Source organism: Amphiprion ocellaris, chromosome 6 (genome assembly GCF_022539595.1).
Source record: "Amphiprion ocellaris isolate individual 3 ecotype Okinawa chromosome 6, ASM2253959v1, whole genome shotgun sequence".
Taxonomy (NCBI): Eukaryota; Metazoa; Chordata; class Actinopteri; family Pomacentridae; genus Amphiprion; species Amphiprion ocellaris.
Window position 1 is genome coordinate 6473160 of NC_072771.1, and position 22037 is coordinate 6495196.

The following is a 22037-nucleotide window of genomic DNA, read 5'->3' on the forward strand; positions in this document are numbered from 1 at the left end:
TGAATTTAATTCAATTCAATTTTATTTATAAAGCGCCAATTACAGTTCAGACTGTCTCTTTCCAGAACCCATGAGACTGAACATGAACGAATGAGGATGGATGCTGCGAGTGTTGTTGACTCTTGTTCTTTGAGTTCAGGTTTCTGCTACACAGTCAGGTTGAAGGAATTGTTTCCTGCACAGGTTAAAATATCGTAGCGATTTCCTGGTAAGCTGGTCATTAAAAGCCTGTGCATGGTTGCAGCAGCAGTGGAGGCTGTGATCTGATGAACTTCTCAGCAAACACTTGGCTCTTTACACAGCAAGCAGACAATGAGGAACATTAGCATTCATTAGGAGTCATCTTTCTGTCCACCCTTTTAGCTCTAGTTTTGGTCTCCACCAACAACCACCAGAGAACCACATCTGGCTCTTTATCTAATAAATGCTACACAATGTTCACCAGCTAGTGAAAGGCGTCACTACAAACAATCCCTTCACACAATACAGAGCCATCATCCATTACTAAAACAATAATTCCTGATGAGTGCAGCTTTAAGGTTTAAAGGAAGGTAAGCCTGCTGCAGGTTGCAGCATCTGCAGTTCTTCATGTGAGAGCATGTGCAGGTATGGCGCTCCTCGTTGGACTTAGCTTTCCCTTTTTCCTTCTGTTGCCTCAGCAATTAAGACATTTCTCACCACATCTTCACACCCAGCTCTTGCATCTGTATTTGCATGGAAAAGCACGCTATTTTTAACGACGTAAACAAGAGAGGACGGCAGTGGACGCACTACAGATATGTAATGTGTTGTGTTTGAGCTCTGTTGTCCGTCAGGAGGGGAGCGTCAGTTAGAAAACGACTTGTTGCTGATTGGCTTTCAGCGTTCTCTTTGTTGAATGGATGTCCTTGTGCTTCTCCAACTGACAGTAAATACACGCATTTATTTACATGACCAAGTGTCTTTCATGCTTAGAAATATGAGATTCTCTGCCAAAAACTGGCCCAACTACATGAAAATATTACAGGGAAAAGAGGATGGAACTAGTCAGAATGGTAGTGGATCGTCTCCGGCAGCCATGACGGAGTCAGATCCTGCTTAGACTGGCTGTTAGTAGTGCAGCTCATCTAAAGGTAGACAGGAAAACTGGTCTAATTTACATTCTGATTCACTAATAAACCAGTATTTATGGAGCCAGGGCACTGATTTCAGGGTTAGTGGTTAACCCCACAACAAGAGATCAACAGTATTTAGATTCTTCATTCCTTTTCCATGTAGTGTCTTATCTGGAGTTTACTTTGCAGAATTCATGCACCTGCCCTTCAGTAACATTCATTGTGTCATGCTGAAGTGTAGCAGAGACTGTACTGCTAACACAAGGAGTGCAAACCCTGAGGTGTGCTGGGTTTGCCTTCATTCCTGCTGACATTTAGCTACAAAGAAAGGATCGAGCCATCTAGGAAAGGAGAGCTCAGATCCTGATGGGGTGTATCGTTGCTGACAGGCGTTTCCAGCTCTCACCTCCCATTTGTTGTCCTGGGTTTTCTTCTTCAGCTGGACGTTCCAGTTCTCTGCGTCCATTTCGGCGCAGTGGGCGATGGTCATGGCGACTGGGCAGAAGAGGTCCAAGCCTTGAGGACCGTACGTCACCTCTGGACCCAGGAGGATCTCACAGCCTTCCAGTGTTTGGACACTAAACACACAGTGACACACACACACACACACACACATACACAAAGTAAATGCATTATATCGTAAAAGACACATAAAAGAAGTTACAGTCCTGCAGAGAGCAGATAGTGTTTACGGAGGTGACACATAAGCAGAATGACTCTCTTAGACGTTTTGTAATTGTGCTTTTTGATGGTCACTTGAAGATGCATCATAAATGTATGTTTTACTGCAAGGGAGAGCTGCCTGCACAGCTGTCTTCTCACTTTAAGCCTGTATGTAATTAAATGCTGTGCTGCAATGCTGAAAACACACTTTGGATTAGGCTGAGATGTTCTGATCACTTTCTTACTTTAACTCTCACAGTCATTATCTATTATCTGTGATTAAAAAAGGGCTTGCATTTAGCTCAGTCAAAAAGTGCTTCGTGTTGAACACGGCATCGCTGTTAGCATCGTACTCCAGGCTGTGATCTTCACATTACTTTCCCTATTAAACATTTTCTATTTATTATCTTACAGGGCCTATATGTGCTTAACATCTCTCTTTGAGCCTGGGCTGCAGCACAGAAAAAACACCAGCTAATGAGAGGAGCTTATGAAAAGAGGTGGGCTGCAAACAAAACATGCCTGCAGGCTTGTAGTTCCGGGTTTGACTGCCTGTGAGTGTGAGTGTCGTGGACCGCTGCTCTTTGAGTTCAAGTTATTGCTACACAGCTGAGCTGCTGGAATTAGTTCCAGCACAGGTGAAAAAGTCGCTGCGATTTGCCGGCGAGTTGGAGTGTGCTCATTAAAAGAGGCTTACAACAAACAGGTCTTGCCACTGGATGGTGGCAGGGGCAGCGGTGGTTGGATTTTAGAGAAAAAGGGCAGGCAGGAGCATGACAGCAGAGAAAAACATCACAGCAAAGCAGTCTAAGCTCCAATCAGTCATCACAGGCCAGAGATATGAGAGAGCTGAGTCGTTAAGACATCCTCCCCTCATCGAGACATCGTGCAAATGAACAGCTTTAATGTGCAGCACGCTACAGAAAAACTTTAAACTGACAGGTCGGCAACGAAGAGGAATGCCTAAAGATGTGTTAGTGTGGGATCAACACAACCGGCTGGAAAATTAAAAAAAATATATCTTCTGTTACCACTGGGTCTTATTTAATATCTTATTTCTATTTTTTCCTATCATGTCTGTCAGTTATGTTAGTATTCTATAAGTCAGACATGAGAAAGCCCTGTATCATGGAAGTGACGCCACCAAGACAGTCGGTTCCTCCAGTGAAAAAACCTGAATCTGGCTGAAGTGAATGCAATGAAGGAAAAGCACTGCAATGGCTGAGTGACATCATTAAATATCTAGGCACTGGTCCATGCTTCTTTACCTTTAGGTTACAGGTTGTGTCAGGTTGTCTTTAAGCTGTTTATTTGTAGCTTTGGCTGCAGTCATTGTTTTGCTAGAAAATAAATTACCTCTGGTCGCACTTCTCTTGCAGACTGCAGGCTGTCCTCCAGTATTACCCTCTATTTTGCTGCATTCATTCACCCTCTACCTTTACAAGCTCTCCAGGGCCTGCTGCCGAGGAACATCCCCACATCCTGATGCCGCCACCACCATGCTTTATGATGCACATGGTGTCTGCAGTGTTTGGTGTCCACCAGTCTGACTTAAGAGCTCAATTTTGGTCTCCTCAGACCAAAGAACCTTCTTCCAGTTGACTTTAGAATCTCCAACATGCCTTCTGGTGAACTCTAGTGTAGATATGATATGAGCTTCTTTCAGCCTTGACTTTCTCTTCGCTACTCTCCCATAAAGCTTTGACGTGAAAAAGTGGAACAGAACAGTCCCATTTCAGCCAGTGGAGCTGTAACACCTTCAGAGGATTTACAGATAATGCCATAATCCTTCCATTTCTTAATGATGAATTTAACTGGAATCTAAGGGATATCCAGTGTAATGGAAATTACCCTGGCCTATGCTTTTTAATAAACTTTTTCCAAAATTCCACTGTCGGTGAATGCTCTTCATAGTTATGGTAATTGAGCAAAAAATACTCGGTTTTATGAGGCATTTTTTCCCCACCGAAAGAGGTAAAGGTAGAGGAAATGCAGACAAGAAACAAGGGAGAAGAAAGGGCTATGACATACAACAAGAATAGTGGTCCCCAATGTTTTCAGACCATGGTGTCCCTTCAGAGAATGCTCTTGTTGTGGCACTGGGAATGAGAAAGTCCTATCACATATGTTGGGAAAACATAGTACCATTATCAATGATATCTGTCTTTCACAAGCAACAAGAATCAGCCCATGACAGCCACTTTTGAGGGTCATTAACATGTTGCAAGGCTTAGTTTTCTTTGTTGTTTGCTGGTTGTATACTTCTACCTGGTAACTCCCATCAGTCTGTTGTTAGAATTCACACTGAAATTAGAAGTAGGTGCCTACATTTAAGTGCCCAGTTCCTGTAATATACACCGATCAGGTAGAACATTATGACCACCTGCCCAATATTCTATTGGTCCTCCTTTTGCTGCCAAAACAGTCCTGACCCATCAAAGCATGGACTCCACTGGACCCTGAAGGTGTGCTGTGGTATCTGGACTCTATTAGACCCTGAAGGTGTGCTGTGGTATCTGGACTCCTCTAGACCCTGAAGGTGTGCTGTGGTATCTGGACTCTACTAGACCCTGAAGGTGTGCTGTGGTATCTGGACTCCTCTAGACCCTGAAGGTGTGCTGTGGTATCTGGACTCTACTAGACCCTGAAGGTGTGCTGTGGTATCTGGACTCTACTAGACCCTGAAGGTGTGTTGTGGTATCTGGCACCAAGATGTCAGCAGCAGATCCTTTAACTCCTGGAAGTTGTGAGGTTTGGTCTCCATGGATCAGACTTGTTTGTTCAGAACATCCCACAGATGCTGGATGGGATGGAGATCTGGGGAATTTGGAGGCCAAGTCAACACCTCAAACTGGTTGTTCTGCTCCTCAAACAATTCCTGAACCATTTCTGCTTGGAGCATTATCCTGCTGAAAGAGGCCACAGCCATCAGGGAATAATGTTTCCATGAAAGGGTGTTCATGGTCTGCAACAATGCTTAGATAGGAGGTATGTGTCAAAGTAACATCTACATGGATGGAGGACCCAAGGCTTCACAGCAGAACATTGCCCAAACATCACAATGCCTCCACCAGCTGGCCTTCTTCCCATAATGCATCCTGGTTCCATGTGTTCTCCAGGTAAGCCACGCATCCTGGCCATTCACGTGATCCTTACGTTTGCCCATTTTTCCTGCTTCTAAGTCATCAACTTTAAGGACAAAATGTTCACTTGCTGCCTAATATATCCAACCCACTAACAGGAGCCATGATGAAGAGATAATCAGTGTTATTCATTTCAGCTGTCAGCTGTCAGAATGTTATGCCTGACTGATGTACACTGCTATTTAATTTCATATTAATTCTGCAACCCCCTGAGACCCCGTACTAGAAAACATGTTTACATCTAAAGTTGTCTTCCCAATTAAGCAGAGTAATCATCACCTAGACCATGTTCAGAGATTATTTTTGTTAACGAAGCACCATCTACAATCAGACCGTTAAACCAGACCATGATGTTTCCTCGAGGTCATGTTCATTTCTGTTCTCCTTCCTGCATTGCTACAATTCCCAGAAGACAAGCACAGCAAGTACAGCAGCTCAAATCTGTACCAGGAGGTCGAAAAAAAGTGGAGGGAAAATTTGGTTTGTTTTATGAAATTATAAAGTGTTTTACATGGGGGAAAACATTTAGGAGAATGAACATGTTCCACCTGTTTCATGTTTTTAATAGGTGACGTCATGGAGGGTTTGTCCGTTCATATAAAGTTTATGTTTACAGGTTTCAGTCTAACATGCATATACCTATATGTAGCACCTTCAGAAATCTGGCTGTGTTAGATTTTACCAGTGAAGCTATGATAATACATAGAAATGGTGGTTAAGATTTCAAAAAGAAGTTCCAGAATGAAGCAAAGCAGGAATGTACAGGACACTTCATATTGCACAAATGTTACTGCGGCATATTCTCAACAGCGAATCAAAGCTGACTCCACATACTTCCACATCTCCTACTTTCTCTTTCACATTCTCTCACTCGTTTGGTTCTCTGGAGGCCAGGGACTGCTCATTACTTTTCTGTATAAAAGACTCTGAGTTGAGTCATGTTGCTGAGCCGCTCTGGATGCAGTATGCCACCATCATCACAGCGGGTAGGGGTTTGTTTCCCACCGAGAGCAGCCGTGCTACAAGTGCATGCTCTCCCTGGATAAAAGCATCCTTTAAAATGTCCTGTGAATTACCCCACAATAACCGGCTGCTTACTTGCAATGCAATGATTCATACAGTCTTAATTGTCTTAACAGCCTCCGAAAAGATACTCCAACTTTATTTTTTCCTTTTGACACTCGCCCCCACCTCTTGCAAACTTTTCATAAAGAGACCTGTTACATAAGCTCCGCAGCTATTATAATAGCTCATCTGAATTAAAAGCTGCTGCTGTCTCTGGGAACACCTTCACGGTAAATGCTCTTTCTGGGTGCTGACATCCACTCCAGACTCACCAATTACTGCTTCTGCTTCCACCCTGAGGAGGGCTGGGGGTGGGGTACTGATTTTCTCTGGCTATCAGGGTTTGCAGGTACCATCTTATTGCACAACCAGCTCACCTTCTGTCCTATGTCTCTTAGCTCTCAGTCGGTTTTTCTGCTATGTCAACAGCAGCCCTCCTCTCCACTGGCCCTGAGAGACCTCTGGATCCTTCAGCCAACAGCGCCGAGCCTGATCACACATTTAATGCAAAGTGTGGGCAAGGAGCAGATTACGTGCTCCTGAAGTAGCCTGCAGCTCGGGCTCCGGAGTCCAGCGGCAACCTTAAAGGAGCGCCCGAGGCTAGCGGTCTCTTTTCTCAATTCCACTTGTCATCACGATGAAGGGCTCTATACGGCGGCGTCTTGAGCTCCTAGATGAGGTGCATTATTTAAAGTGAGCAATGACTCACTCCTCGGGGACCCTGGGAGCCGTGCAAAGTGGCAGATTGGGCCGGGAGCGGAGACGGCGGGCTTAATAAATGCACACATTAGCACGCTCCATTAGCTTCACCTTTATTTGCTTGTAGTCTCCCACCTGTTTGTCCCACTGTGCTTTCGCCCATTTTTAAGTTGATGTAGACACCTTATGTGCCGCACGGACACATTAATCAAACAGGCATCTAGAGGTGAAGCTTTGTGAATCGCTGCAATATCCAGCAAAGACACGTCGCTTCAGCACTCCTGCTTTTATCATCCTTTCAGCTGCAAAGACATCCATCAGAACAGCCTCAGTAATCAAGCATCATCACAGCTACAGGATTTGATTGAAGGAACAGCTCAGTTAAACATCAACAATAACTTTAATCACCAATCTGTTTAGAAAAAAAAATCCCAAGGCACTGAACCTTGATTTATAAAGCCATTATGGTGAGTATTCAACTAACTCTGAAACCACTTCATCTCCAGTCCAGGACCTTAGTGTTCTGCAACACACTTGACTGGAAAATGATTGTAAGCAACGAGGCTAATCACTTGAAACAGCTCACCATGTTATTTGGTCACTTATCACTGAGAGTGCTACTCAGATAACTAAAAATAATGTCAAATCACTGCACAAGTTCAATAAAGGCTTGAAGCGCTTACACAGCTGGCATTCAACCAGCAGTATATTTGGCCAAGCTGAGGCTTTACTGTGTCTGTACAGCAGACAGAGTTTTGATTTTTGAATTATATTCAGTATGAATATTAATGTGTTCCTTTTTGCTGCCAACAGTATGAACATTTTTAGTGTCCTGTGGATGATTTATAGGCTCTTCCCACAGAAATAGTTCTCAGTATATACAAATTACAGGATGTAGGCACTAACCGGGATCACTGTTGGTAAACCTGATCCTCTAACAGTCAGTTATCCACATAAGGTCAATAAAGGACAGATATGAGTGTGTGTGTGTGTGTGTGTGTGTGTGTGTGTACATATGCTGAGTCACGGAAATGTTTCAGCACAGAATGGAAAAGATGATGACCACACTGAATATCAATGTCAAATTTTTTCTGCATCCCTTTAAAACAAACTTTATCTTTTCATATTTACTCCACCAAGGGGGCGGAGCCTCGATGGAGTTCTACGATGATCGGCGTTGGTTTGTCCATCTGTCTGTCTTTCTGCGTGTGTGTGTGTGTCTGTCTGTCTGTTAGCAACATTACTCAGAAAAGGACTAACGGATTTGGATGAAATTTTCAGGGAAGGTCAGAAATGACACAAGGACCAGTTGATTGGACTTGGGCAGTGATGCGGCTTGTAGCCTGGATCCACGGATTTGTTAGCCGTCGGAAATGATACGACGACTGAGCAGTCTTGATGGAGTACTGCGCTCTCTGATGTGATCGTGCCTCAAAATGCACAAATATAAACATATACACTACCAGTCAAAGGTCTGGACACACCTTATCATTTAATGGTTTTTAGATAATTATTTTCTATATTGCAGATTAATACTGAAGACATCAAAACTATAAAAGAATACATATGGAACTATGTAGTAAACAAAGCAGTGCTAGCCTTCAGTATTAATCTACAATGTAGAAAATAATACAAATAAATAAAAAGCACTGAATAAGAAGGTGTGTCCAGTGTATAAACATAAAACCTTCAAACATGTCACTGACACAAGTGTTATTTTGAACATACGCTTGATTTTAACACTTTTTAGGCTCCATTTTAACACTTTATTTAGTAGAAGAAACCTCAACAACATTCCATGTTCCCATCATACATGCTGGTGATCCGGTGGCCTTTACTCAAAGTTTTGGCTTTACAAATCTAAATCTGATCTAATCTCATAGTTGTTTTGAATGTTCAGCCCTAAAGAAACAATCCAAGTCTCTTTAGTGACTTCTTCAGGACAACATTTCTGGTAGCACCAGAAAATCTCTAATTCTAATTAGCCACAAGAAACACCAGTATCAGTGTGTTCTATTTGGACAGCACTCTGCTCAGAGATTTTAGTGATTCACCGTGCAAGGACATGTAAGATATTCTCCTCCTCTTCTGCCATCTAAATTAGGGCTGGGAATTGTTTGCATTTTGTGATGCTGACTGTGATTCTGACTCCGCTGACCAGTTCTGGTTCTCAATGATTCTCGATTCAGATTCTGAGGGGCAGGTGGGTAGAGGTACGATGTCTGACATTAAACCGTGGGTCATAATAATCTCACTTCAAGGATGGTGATGGTGTATTTTCTGGTTTCTGTAATATTTTGAGGGTTCCTTGGGCTATTTTACTCTAACAATAGCAGAGTCTAACCCTGTCCTTGCTAAACATTTTATAGCAGCATTTGTTAAATGAATGTGATTGTTACAAGACAGTTTGTTCTGTTCACCTGCTCATCAAGGAACTCAGCAACAACTGAGTGGATTTAGCTGCTGCTACACAGCTGCTCATGATTTACACTGTAAAAAATGTTTGTACATTTTACAGTGAAAAACTGTCAAACCGTGACTGTAAAAATCTGTAAACTCTAAAACAGTTTGATGCAGTGTACATAACACTGAATCACTGTAAACAGGTTCATCAGGAGAAAAGTGTGTTTTTTAGATTTTTTTTTCTCTTGAAAAAATTAATTTCCTGACTCCTGCTCAGTTTTTAATGGAAACATGCCATAATATGTAGAACAATACTGTAATTTTTGCATTTAATTCTCAAGAAGAATACAGTTTTTCCCAGTTAAATGTACATATTGTTGTACTGATGATGGAAATGCTGCAATATTTATAACAAACAACATGGCAATTTCTGCATTTATTACATGTAAAAAATACCGTTTGTTGCTTTTGTGTTAATAACAGACATATGCTTTAATATTTATGACAGATATAACTGCAATTTATGCTAAAATACACATATTAAATGTCAAATACACTAAATGTTGTGCTATTAATGGAAAAAAATGCTGTAATATTTATGTAAATTCTAAAATTTTTAAAGGTTAAAACTTTTTTTTACAGTAATATATAGAATGAAGCATGTTTTAACCCTAAAATCAACAGTATGAATACATTTCTTTACCATAAATGTAGAAAACTTTTTACCATAATTTTACAGTAGCATTCTTGCGACCACAGCTGCTGGAATTTTACCGTAAGAACAACAATTTTTATTTACAGTTTAGATTTAGATGACAGGAAGCATGCATTTTAAATTAGCATGACGGCTCAGCAGCAGCGATACATTAGGTGTTAGCAGCACACTTTTATTTAGCTAGCATGTTGCACAAACCCTATCAAAATAAAATTTGATTTATTTAAAAAATAAGGGAATAAAAAATAATTTCCCTAAATAAAAGTCAAAGTCACAAAGAAAGGTCAAAAAGTCAAAATGTTAAAAATGTTTCTTAAGAACATTCACAAAAAAAAACAACTGATTGGTTTAATGTGAATGTTCTTAAAGAAAATATTACAAGTTTTACTGATATATATGGAATCACTTTAGCTATTTTTAGGATTTTTTGGAAGATTTTTACTCATTTTTTGAAAATATTTATAAGAATTTTCTTGCCAAATTTGGGGGATTTTTTAAAAATAAAATTTTAAAGGAAAACTTTTAAGGAATTATTGGAATGTTCTGAAGGTTTTGCAAATTTTCAGAAATTTGGGGAATTTTTTTACTGAATTTTTGGATTTTTTTCAGACAAGGAAACAATATGTTTTGGTGCCCATAAATGAGAACAACAGGAGGGTTAAAAGCCCACCAAGAGAGATGAAACAACCCTGGATGTGCAGTAAATCCTGATCCTTACTGACAGCATCAGCCTCTGACTGCTGATGCAGACGCCCTCATTACTGCCCTTTTTGACACAGATTATAGTCAGAGCTGGTTCCAGTGACCTGAGCCATCCTTGGTTATGCTGACAGGTCCAGACTGACGGAGGAGATCCCATGATGCACCTCTCCTCTCTCCATACATTCATCTACCACCACTAACTTTGTGTCTGCTCCCTCCTGTGGTTCATCCTCTCTGAGCGTATCTCAGGAGCTTCACGTTTCTGATCAGCATTTCCTCTCCTCTCCAGCCTCCCCGGTGTTCATCCATGTTTCCGTCTGTCCTGTTTTTTCCCCGTCACCCTCCCTCCAACCAGCCGAGGCAGATGGCAGACCTCCTTGAGCCTGATTCTGCGGAGGATTTTTCTTGTTAGCGTTTTTCTTCTCACTGTCGCTAAAAAGCTGCTCACATGAATCATTTGAAGTCATTGTATTTCTCTCTATAACACAAATGAACCCAAATGGAATATTTTAGTAGCAAAGTGAAACTGAATGCAATTCTTTAGTCAATTTATCTATTTATTTGACATATTTTGATCAAATAATTTTAAAAAACCCTGAAATTCAGAGCAGTGAGTATGTCGTTTTCATGCTGTTCTATTAGTTGAAATGACACCGGAATTTACTTTATCTACAAAACCTCAAGTGAGAACAGGAGGAGAAAGTTTGGCTTTTTTTCTGCAGTAAAATAAACAGGAGCAGAGCAGAAACCGAGACAAAAAAATCAGTATTGAACCAGGTGAATTAGGAATAAAGGCATGCTTCTAGGTGTTTAGAATGAATCACAAGCCGGAGGTCTAGTAGCAAACTTCTGAATGTGAAAAATGCACTAGCAAGGTTATTACATTTAACGTGTTCCTATAAGTACGGATATGATGAGAGAATGACCTAGAACAGTGTTCCACCTCATCAGCCCTACAGGACGAATGTCTCTCTCCTCATCAGTCCGCAGATGAACTCTTCTACCTTCAGAGGAGTCGGACATTTCACATCAGGATGGATCTCCGTTTTAAGTTAGAAGGCACTTATTTCTAAAATGTGCCGCCACCTTGGCAGGGGACGCAGGACTTGTGAGCTCTGGACCAAAACCATGAGTGATGTGTCCATCCAAAGATCTGCGCCATGAGATCAATGGACCATGAGAGCTGACGGCTTAGAGTGGGAGCTACAGCGGCTCTCCATCCAGAAAAACGGATCAGCCGGGTCAGCCACCGTGGGCAGCCAGGACTCTGACTGGAGGCCAGGTATCCAAGCAGGAAGCCATGTCACACCTACGCACTGCTGCACTTCTACCGACAGCCATGGATAATAGATTATCATTGTTAGCCTCCAAACTGTATAAAACTGATCCTGTAGGGCACTTTGTGAGTTCTCACAGGTTTCCTCTGATTTATGAAATAAAACTTAGCCAGGAGCATCCAGAACAATAAATAATATACAGCACCAGGTCCCAAATGTTCAGCCTGGTGTCCTTCAAAAGGCATACAGATGGAAACTAGTTTCATCATTAAAAGTTCTTCTGCTGTGAGGACAAAGCTGTTTCTGCCTCAATAGGTTGAGGGATTTATCTTACAACAAAAAGCCTCATAAAACCTCAGAGGCAGAAGGGAATATGTCTGACCGAAGAAAAACTGGCCTTCAAAAGATTTAGATGAGCCTTTGAAAAGCTTCAAGAGGACATCTTTTTAAAAAAAAGAAGCTTTAATGGGACTCTAGGAGAAGTTGCCTGGACGGGGATTGGGGCTGGACACTGCAGCAGGAAAGAAAAGGACGCGATTCTCTGCATGTCCCGGCCTGCCAGGATGATTGACAGCTGGCAAGATGACAAGCACAACAGACCAGAGGGAGAAATAAGGCTGTCTACAGCAAACATCTCACACAGAGTGACGGAGAAAAGAAGCACTTGAAAAGCACCGCTGTGGCCGAAACCAAATACTGTCAGGTTGGAGCCTGAAACATTTTGAAGTGTTTCAAAGGTGGTTAAAGCAGTGGGAGAAACCGGATGCTTTCTGCTGGCAGGTAGAAATCCATACCAGGACATGAAGGCAGCTCCACACTTTCTTGTAAAGATTTTCGATTACACATATACATTATAGCAGCTGTGACTGAACTGGATCTTCAGCAGAGCCAGAGATTCATGGGTTTCTGTGTGTTCTATTCTATGAGTCTAGCCCTGATGAGAACAAAGCAGAGCTGCTCTGACTCCTTTAAAGTCTAAAAGCATGTATCATAATTCTGTTATAAAAGGGAAACTGTTACATTGCCGTTAAAATTGACCTCAAATACAAACACTCTGTCCTGACAGGCATAAGTCACTCTCTCTGCTGCTGTCTGCGTCTCATTATCGGATCCACATCCCGGCCGTTTCTCTGCTAATGTGTGCATTTTCCAGACTCTCCTTTCTTTGTGACTTTGCTGGAGTGAAGCGGTGTGAATAAACAGCGACACTTCACAGGAAACTGGAAACCCTCGTGCCTCTCTGCAGGGAAGAGGATGCAAACACTCCCCTGGAGAGACGCTCAGTCCATCCGAGGGTCATTACCTAGCTGTGATCAGAATGCGTAATGAGCGTACTGCCAAGATGAAAGGCCTCCGGAGACGTCGGCGCCTTCTATTCCACCGAGCGTGTCCATCAGCGCACCGTTCTCCATTCATCACTGCATTCATCATCGTTTAAACAAGCTTCCCGGGTCGTGACTTCCTCCCAGAGAGCCACATTGTTGACACCACGAGGAGTGCATAACTACATATTGACTCTCAGAGTGGAGGGGAGATTGGAGGATTGGAGGTTTGACTTTGCTTCCCTTTGAGTCGGTCCACTAAATGAAGTACTCTATCGCGGAGCCCCCTGGGGTCGAGAACTTGAGATTCTATACGGCAGCTGGGACATCAAAGCCCAGACAAGCACCTGTGAGGGGCTTCTGGAAATGAACACCCATATGAGGACACCTAGAGGACTCCTATAGGGAGCAGGAGATGGGCTCGCTGGGCCCATCTGCCACACAGCCTGGGGGTTAACATGCAGAAACCATGGTGATGGGCACAGACCTACCCTCTGTATGTCTGCATGCACCACTGCCCACCAATATGAACACATGCTTACCTGTAACAACACCTATTACTGCCACTAAGACCCCGACCATCCATCCATCATCACAGTGAAGCTTATATTATTGGAACAGAGAAGGCGGAAGAGAGTGACGGGATGCCGGTGATCATACGTCTAAAGGAACATTCAGTGACACTTTACCTGGTTGGTCGATACGCAGCAGGTTAACCTGAGCGTTCAGAGCTGCACAGTGCACTGATTTAAACCCTTGAGTTTCTACAAAATGAAGCTTTGCACTGATAGGAGGTGTAAAACTCTCAAACCCTGGAATTTTAACAGTTTGGATGATTTTTTTTACCAGTTCTGAAGCGATGAATTTGAGTGTATCACCATCTCTGAAGTCAGACTTGGTTCCAGTGTGATAATAATAAACAATTATTAACAGATTTCAAGTGTGCAGTGTGGCCGTTTTCCAGTAAAGTGTCACTGCTGATATGATGACCGAGAACCAGGACGACACGACGTCCTCCAGCGAGAGGAAAAGCAGTGTTAGACGATTAGATTAGACGAAAAAGTAGTCAACAAATCATGGTCAGTCTATTGCTTTTTCTGTCTACACAGCGGTCAGTGTTTTTGCTATTTAGCTAGTTTCTAAGACGTTAGTACCATCGTCCATACACCTTAATCCTCATCAGGATCATGGGGGACTGGGAGCTGACTGAGGGTGAAGACAGGAGACACCTGGACAGGTAACAGTCTATCACAGGGCTACACATAGAGACAAACAATCACACTCACATTCACACCTACAGACAATTTAGAATCACCAATTAACCTCAGCATGTTTCTGGACTGTGGGAGGAAGCTGGAGAACCTGGAGAAAACCCACACATGTACAGGAGAACATGGAGACTCCATGCAGGAAGATCCCAGGAAGACTGGGACACGAACCGGGGATCTTCTAGCTGTGAAGCGACGGTGCTAACCACTGAACCACTGTACAGCCCAAGACACCAACTACTACCACTGAAATGATAATAAAGGTAGCAATCAAACCTTAGCTGAGAGGAGCAGACAGCCCCTAACTGACCCTTTCAGCCTTTCTGTTTCCAATGTAGGACCCAACAGCATCAACATTAACTCTGAACACGAAAAGAATTACTGAATGCAGCTTCGCTCTAGTTCATACAGGCATGGACTCAGGCCAGTCACAAGGTTCTAAGACGTCCAATCGTGTTCGCAGTCCTTTCCCTCCTCCCTGTTAGCGTGCTTTATAACTCAGGCAGCGTTCAGCCTTCACCTGCCATCCTCCTCCTCCTTGCTATTTGCTTCCTATTCAGACTGTATTCTTTAAAAACATTGTGAATATCAGGCTCTGGCGGAAGGTTTATGATCTCAGGGTCTATCTGTGTCACGCCAAACACACATGCATGTCATTCTGAAATAAACGGTTCAAAGTGTCCTGTCTGAACTGAATGTGACTCTGAAATCAAATGATGGGGGTTTCTTATGTTAGCCTGTATCAATGAGGGCATGAAGAGGGCAGAAAAATGGCATTCTGAGTTTAACAAATCAGTATTTTTCTTCTCTGAGTTAAGCGATCAGTGTGGAGGTCTGCAGAGCAGCGTCTCAGGGCTGCTGAGGACCGTTCTTCAAGAAAATGATCCTGCGAGATGGTTCTGTAGGGGGCGTTGGGCCGGTCTAACATAGCATAAAACAACCTATAGATACACATCCTGCTCTTTATGTTGTAAAGAAAACACTATCATCCAAATATCTGACCAACTAACAACTACTTGTTTTACCACTTCATCATTTTCAGCAGTTTCATCGACAATTTAACTTTAACCAGAAGGGTTTCATATGAAAAAACCCAAACCAAAGATGAACGTCTCCCATTGACAAAAAAAATATAAAACACGTTAGAGAAGGACGCCGTACTCAAGGCTTGTTTCTTTTTTCTGCTTTGAAACGAATAAACCAGGGTGCAGTATGTGGTCAGAAGCAGTTCACGCTCCGGTACCCATGGCTCTAATAAACCAGGAGCCAGAAACAAAACAAACTGTTGACCAGCCACTGAAGAAGAAGAATTCAGGACAGCAGAAGAAGCAGAAACAGCCAATCAGTCATACGAGTTAAAGTTCACTACATCACAACCTGTTCTCATTTCCAACATGCCCAAATGATGACAACACATCCTGCAATCCTGCTGTTTTCTACATTTACTAGACTGAGCAAGATCAATATTTCTACTGCTTTAGTTACTGTATTATTATGCTGCGTACCAATATATCTTTCTTGTCCATACATACTTTTTGCTGATGTCCTCATGATTTTACAAGTGTTTCATCTGATCTTATTTTTTAAAAAGGTAAAAAAACAAAAAAAACAACAAAAAATAAAACAAAAAAAAAAAAAACCCTCAAGTCTGCCTGACTTATAGCTTTTTCAGAAATGGGTAACCTTTTCTGATTTTGTTGTTTCCTTTAACCTTTTCTGTTGTGATACTTAAAGCCATGGCTCCTGTTTCGATGCTGGAGATGCTATCTTCACTAAACGTGTATTTGTCCACAGTTAAAAATAGTTTTTTTAAAAAAGCTCTTTTCCCTGCTGTTTAGACAATGATTGTTAAAAGCTTAAAACTGTTTTGGGAAATTATATAACCTTTTACAAAAAAATTAAACCAAATATTTGTGAGCTATTTGTCCAGACTGATGTGTTCAGTAAGTATGAGTGAAGCAGGTGGTCAGCTTTATTCTGAAGCATGAGGTGGAACACAGCAGAGAGGGGCGAGTGGAGCGAAGCTCATCTGCTTTCACCATTTGATACCTTAATGCTTGCAGATTATCTGTATTGGCAGTCATATTAATAAAAAAAACCATTTCGTATCATGAAATAATTCTGTTAGTACACAGAGATATTTTTTCATAGTTCTGAAATGTGACAAAATCAGAACCATGATGGCGGATGGCGAAGTTTGGAAAATAATCACTGAATGCTTGACAGACAGAACTGTCATTTTTTTATTGACTGAAATGATCAGATAGGGTTAGTAGCGTACTTGCAGGTGAACCAGGAAATCCATAATTTGTGTTTATTTTTCATCCAAAACTGGAAGTAATGTCTGCTTTACATTGGAGACAATGAACAAATTTACTGTAGCCTCAAAACTCAATTACTCCTCAGCTAACAGAAAAGCAACTAGTTTCATCAGAAGAGTAAGTTCTGTGGTTTATTCTGTGTTATGTGATGATTGGAGTTGGTCTGTCTGTCTGTCTGTCTGTCTGTCTGTGTGCAACATTACTCAAAAACAGACTAATGGATTTGGATGAAATTTTCAGGGAAGGTCAGAAATGACACAAGGACCAAGTGATTAGATTTTGGCAGTGATACGGCTTATAGTCTGAATCCATGGATTTGTTAAAGATTTCTGTATCATTGCCAGATAGTGGCACGGCATCATTGTAACCATGACAACAAGTGAACGCTACATCAGCTGCTTGCTGATGATCACATGATTGTGATCCTACTACAAATCCACCACTGAGGACTTATCAGGACTTATCTGTCAGAAATGATACAAGGAACAATTGCTTAAATTGTGGGGGTGTTTCTGAGTCCCATCAATTCCCGCTGACTGCTACATATTTAGGTCATGTGATCCGGTATCCAAATATAATGCACACAAACATAACACACGCCTGTCAGCACAAGGTCAGGGGTCACAAGGTTTTGTTTGTGGGTACATCTATGTTAAATGGACACATTCTATGTTGCTGGGATTTCTGATCATCAATAACTAATAAATGCTGCATTTCTGACATATGTGGGAATGAGCAGCTTTGGAGGAACAATGGATGCTTGTGACTTAGAAAATCAAGAGTGTAGAAATGGGTAAAGAGAAAACTGTATTACTTTGATGAAGTTTATCCGTCCTCGTATCTGTTTATGACGCAGATCTGTACACATTAGTATAAACATGACAACATAATTACAGGTTAAGCTCTGTCTTGTGATATGATATGAACATATCTAACAAGTTATGAGTGAAATATGTGTGCAGAAGGATGCAGTGCTGTGATTAAATGTAATCTTTGATACTTTGTCACACAGCTGAGCAGCTTTATTTAATTTTTGTGATCCCTTGCTGCAATAAACACCTCGAGAACATTTTGAAGAAGCCTCTAAGGGCTAAGCTAAATACATCATCTTTGTACAGTTGTCTTTACTTCTTATTAGATTTGTCAGGCAGTTACAGTCTGTCTACCTCAGATCATAAACAACAGCTCATATTGGAACTAAAGGGTGTGTGAATAGTGTGGATGAAACCCATGGACAATATATACTAGTCCACACTGGCCTCCAGTCCTACTGCAGTGTTAAAGAGAAGGACAATAAATCCTCTGATTTATTCTTAAAGCTAGAAATCTTTTTATTTTGTACTTGGAGGACAGACTGAGTGAAGTGGGCATGAAAAGAAAAACCACAGGCTCATTAATTCAAACTGAACACAGACAATAGGAAGGAAGAAAACACAGTTCTGACATCAACATGCTTGAATCTAATTCTGTACTAATTAAGTCGCCAATGATGGAGCGCCAGTGATGGAGCGCATTAAACTTGTAACTGTAAAATCTGCTGCAGGCAGACCGATGTTACGAGGTGAAGGTCTGATCGACTCAACGCTGCAGCTGTAATGAAAGCACCGGAGGACGGTAAATAATTAGAGGAGCAGGACAGTGAGGACGGAGGATGGAGAGTCAGGCCAGATGGATGATAAGATAGAGGCAGACTGACAGACAGATAGATGTTTGAAATGATATTTGGGTAAACTCTGGCCTCACCTTGCCTCTCCCTGATTGATCACCATGTACATCTCCCAGGACATATTTTCAGCCACGGCTCCATGAGGCACCAGCAGGCTGACCCCTGGAAAACACACACAAATGTGTCAACAGCAGCTCCAGCAGCCTGACAGGTAGGACAGGATAAGGGCTTACAGCATGTCGGACACACACAGGGCAGGGGCTAATTCCTGGAACCTCAGCTCATTTCAAGGAGTAAACCTGACTTTGTCTTCTAATACGAATTTTAGTGTAAATAAAATGAACAAACATAGAAGTAAAATAAAAGGAAGCCTTATTTTGGCACACAGGACCTGATGATAGATCAAAAAGTTTGGGGTCACTCAGACAATTCCATGTTTTCCATGAAAACTTCCACTTTTATTCATGCACTAACATAATTACACAAGGGTTTTCTAATCATCAATGAGCCTTTCAACACCATTAGCTAACACAATGTAGCATTAGAACACAGGAGTGATGGTTGCTGGAAATGTTCCTCTGTACCCCTATGGAGATATTCCATTAAAAATCAGCTGTTTCCAGCAAGAATAGTCATTTACCACATTAACTATGTCTACACTGGATTTATCATTCATTTAATGTTACCTTCATTGGAAAAAATCAGATTTTCTTTCAAAAATAAGGACATTTCTAAGTGACCTTAAACCTTTGAACAGTAGTGTAGATATCATAGAATCAATCAGGATGCAGGTGTTGTTTTTCTTGCATCCCATATGAAACACATTTCCAGTATTTACGCCGGCTCCAGCAGTCATGTTGCCTGAGTCCAAACGTTTGAATTTGTCCACTCCACTGAATGGACTGATTCATTTGGTATATTGACATGGAACAGCGGTTTCTCGGATGAAGAAGCAATCAGTGCAACGAGCGCTGCAGGAGGGCCGACGTTTAGTCAGCCAGAGCCGTGGGCGGGTCTAACGCCTCGTCAACATGTTGGACAGCTGCAAGCAGGACGGAGGCTGCTGGATGACCAGCAACAACAAATCTATTCCACATAGAATAAATGTATTCTCTAAACTATAGTTTTCAATCTGCTCTTTCCACTCTTTAAACCTCAGCATGTTGGCATAGCTACTATCAGGGTCAGATAACACTGGATTCAGGCACTTTTAGTGACTGGTTTGGAAAAGTCAGTCCATTTCAGTCCATCGCTTTCCAAAGAAACAGGCAGTGTCACATATTAAAAGTACAAATAAATCATTTTAAATCCGTCTTTACAGCGAAACAAAACAAACAACCAAACAGAAACAATTCTGAACATTACCACCAGCTAACAGAAGACATAATACATGTACTTTAATACTATAAGATCAGTATTACTATTACTTCATTATCTTTAGAGGTCATATGTGTGGCTTGCCAGAAAATGCTGTCAAACAGTATAGACTATCCAGATTTTCATTATTGATATGATAATTGTTGCAGATTTTTTTTCATCAAGGTAAAATACTGTGTTTTCTGATGTGTTTAACTGTCTAGACATGTAGAGGAAGTGTCTGAAATCTGACAAAATGAAAATCACTTCATTATCAATCAAATCATTGCTTCCATATGGAAAATAAATAGAAAAAACGTATAAGTTTCTCTAGTTGCCTTTAGCAGTAAATGCATATATTTTATGTGTTAACAATCCTCCTCATACAACCTCATTAGAACAATTAAATCTGAATCACATAAACTCCATAAATTCAGTATGTTGTGAAGAAGGAAAGGGCGTAGCTTATTATGTTTTCCATATATGTTCCATGATAATGTTTGCAGTTTTTAATTATATATTATGTATGTTGTTTATAAGGAGAGCGCACATTATGTTTTCCATATACCATGTGCTGCATATAATGTTATGCAGTCATTAAATATTTCAAGGGTTTGCACATATTCTAGCTCCTCTTTAACCTTTGTCCTTCTACAAAGCTCTTCATAATGTTTGTCATTCACCTCATTCACACACTCTGTGACACCTGCAATACTGCATAGACATATGGTTGTTATACATACATACATACATACATACATACATACATACATACATACATATATATATATATATATATATATATATATATACATATGTATGTTTGTATAACAAAGAATACAAAGAAATATAGTGCAAATGTAATCGAGAAAACAGAAATTGAAAAGTTTTTACTCCAAAACATCTTGCTGCGATGAAACAGCGGAACAGTTTTGCATGTGGTGTAGAGGATGAGGTCACTTTAAAATACACAAAGGAAGGTTTTTGTAAGTGTGTCAAAGCAGGATTTTTTTTTTTTTTTTTTACTTGAAAGAGAAGCACAGACACTGCAACAGTTTGGTTTTTTACAATAGCATAAAGGTAAAGTTACACAAATATTACAAAAAGTCTAATCATGAAAAAGCAAAGATTTTCTTGCACATTGACAGTTAAAACACACATGGAAATACATATATATGTATACATATATGTATATACATATATATGTGTGTGTATATATATATCTATATATATATATATATATATATATATATATATGTGTGTGTGTGTGTGTGTGTGTGTGTGTATAGCCCAGCACAGAGGGGCTTTTGTGCTATTATACTCTATTATACTATTATACTCCATTATACTGAATCAGCGAACTCATGTTGAGCTTCCAGAGGGCCAATAATAATAATAATACATTTCTTTTAGCAGTAGTTTATCTGCTGCTTGTAATGGGCTCAGACTACAGGGTTTTTTACCAGTAGCTGAGATTTCAACAATCAGTGCTAATATGTGTAGCTAACATTAGCTTCAATTCTTACCGCTGCTTAGCAACATGTTATTGGAACAGCTGAGTCTGAGAACAAATTAGGAGAATTCAGACGAGGTGAAAAAGCACATCACAGGACCAAATAATGTGAGCTCAGACCAAGATCCCAGAGCAGACTTCTCTGATTGTTGGGAGCCTAAATGAGTGTAAGTGCTGTAGTGTGACAGCAATAGGACAGGACTCATTCTCAGCCACAGCAACAAGCCACAGACGCTCCTGTTACAGACATTTCAGTTTAGTTTTTTTTCTTTAAAACACCTGTCTGCCTGTCACTGGTTAAACTGTAAAACACTGCTTTCAGTTTTCCTTATTCACTGTATCCTATCACTTTTTATTCCTTTTGTGTCTTGTTCAGGTTCTCCTTGTTGTGTCCATGTCTTTTTGAAGAGCAAAACTCTTTAAATAATCCCTTGTACCAAATAAAGATGATGTTACAACTTTGAATCGTAAAGTTGAAAAATGACTTATTAAATCCGTTGCATGCTGTAGAAGTCATTCACCAACAGACTTCATTTATCTGTTTAATCAGTTCTTAATTAAGAGTGTCAATGATGGGGTTTAGTATATATATATTACAGCTCCAGGTGTGAGTTTTAATGCTATTTGATTTGCAAACTAATCATGAAATTATAATTCCTCTCTTGGTGCTTCGTTCTTTAGGTGATTTGTCTCTACTTTTGCTTGTATCAGGTGAGAAAAAAGCAACGAGCCTAAACATACAGTATAAAATCTTATTAAAACAGAATTTGTAGAGGTAACCAGAACTCTGACTGGATCAACAGTCTCTCTGCAAAATATGTTTTCAGGAA

At 40.8% G+C, this 22037-nt stretch overlaps 1 protein-coding gene across 3 annotated transcripts in view; it reads right to left on the reverse strand.

Moving 5' to 3' along the window:
• The window catches only part of unc5db (unc-5 netrin receptor Db), a 249586-nt gene that overhangs the window by 40668 nt on the left and 186881 nt on the right, over positions 1 to 22037 (reverse strand). For all 3 annotated transcript variants that reach the window (XM_055011601.1, XM_055011602.1, XM_055011600.1), the window contains 2 exons: positions 18416 to 18500; positions 1501 to 1672 (listed from right to left, as the gene is read on the reverse strand). In XM_055011601.1, coding sequence (XP_054867576.1) covers positions 1501 to 1672; positions 18416 to 18500 — 257 coding nt within the window. The remainder of the gene's footprint in view (positions 1 to 1500; positions 1673 to 18415; positions 18501 to 22037) is intronic.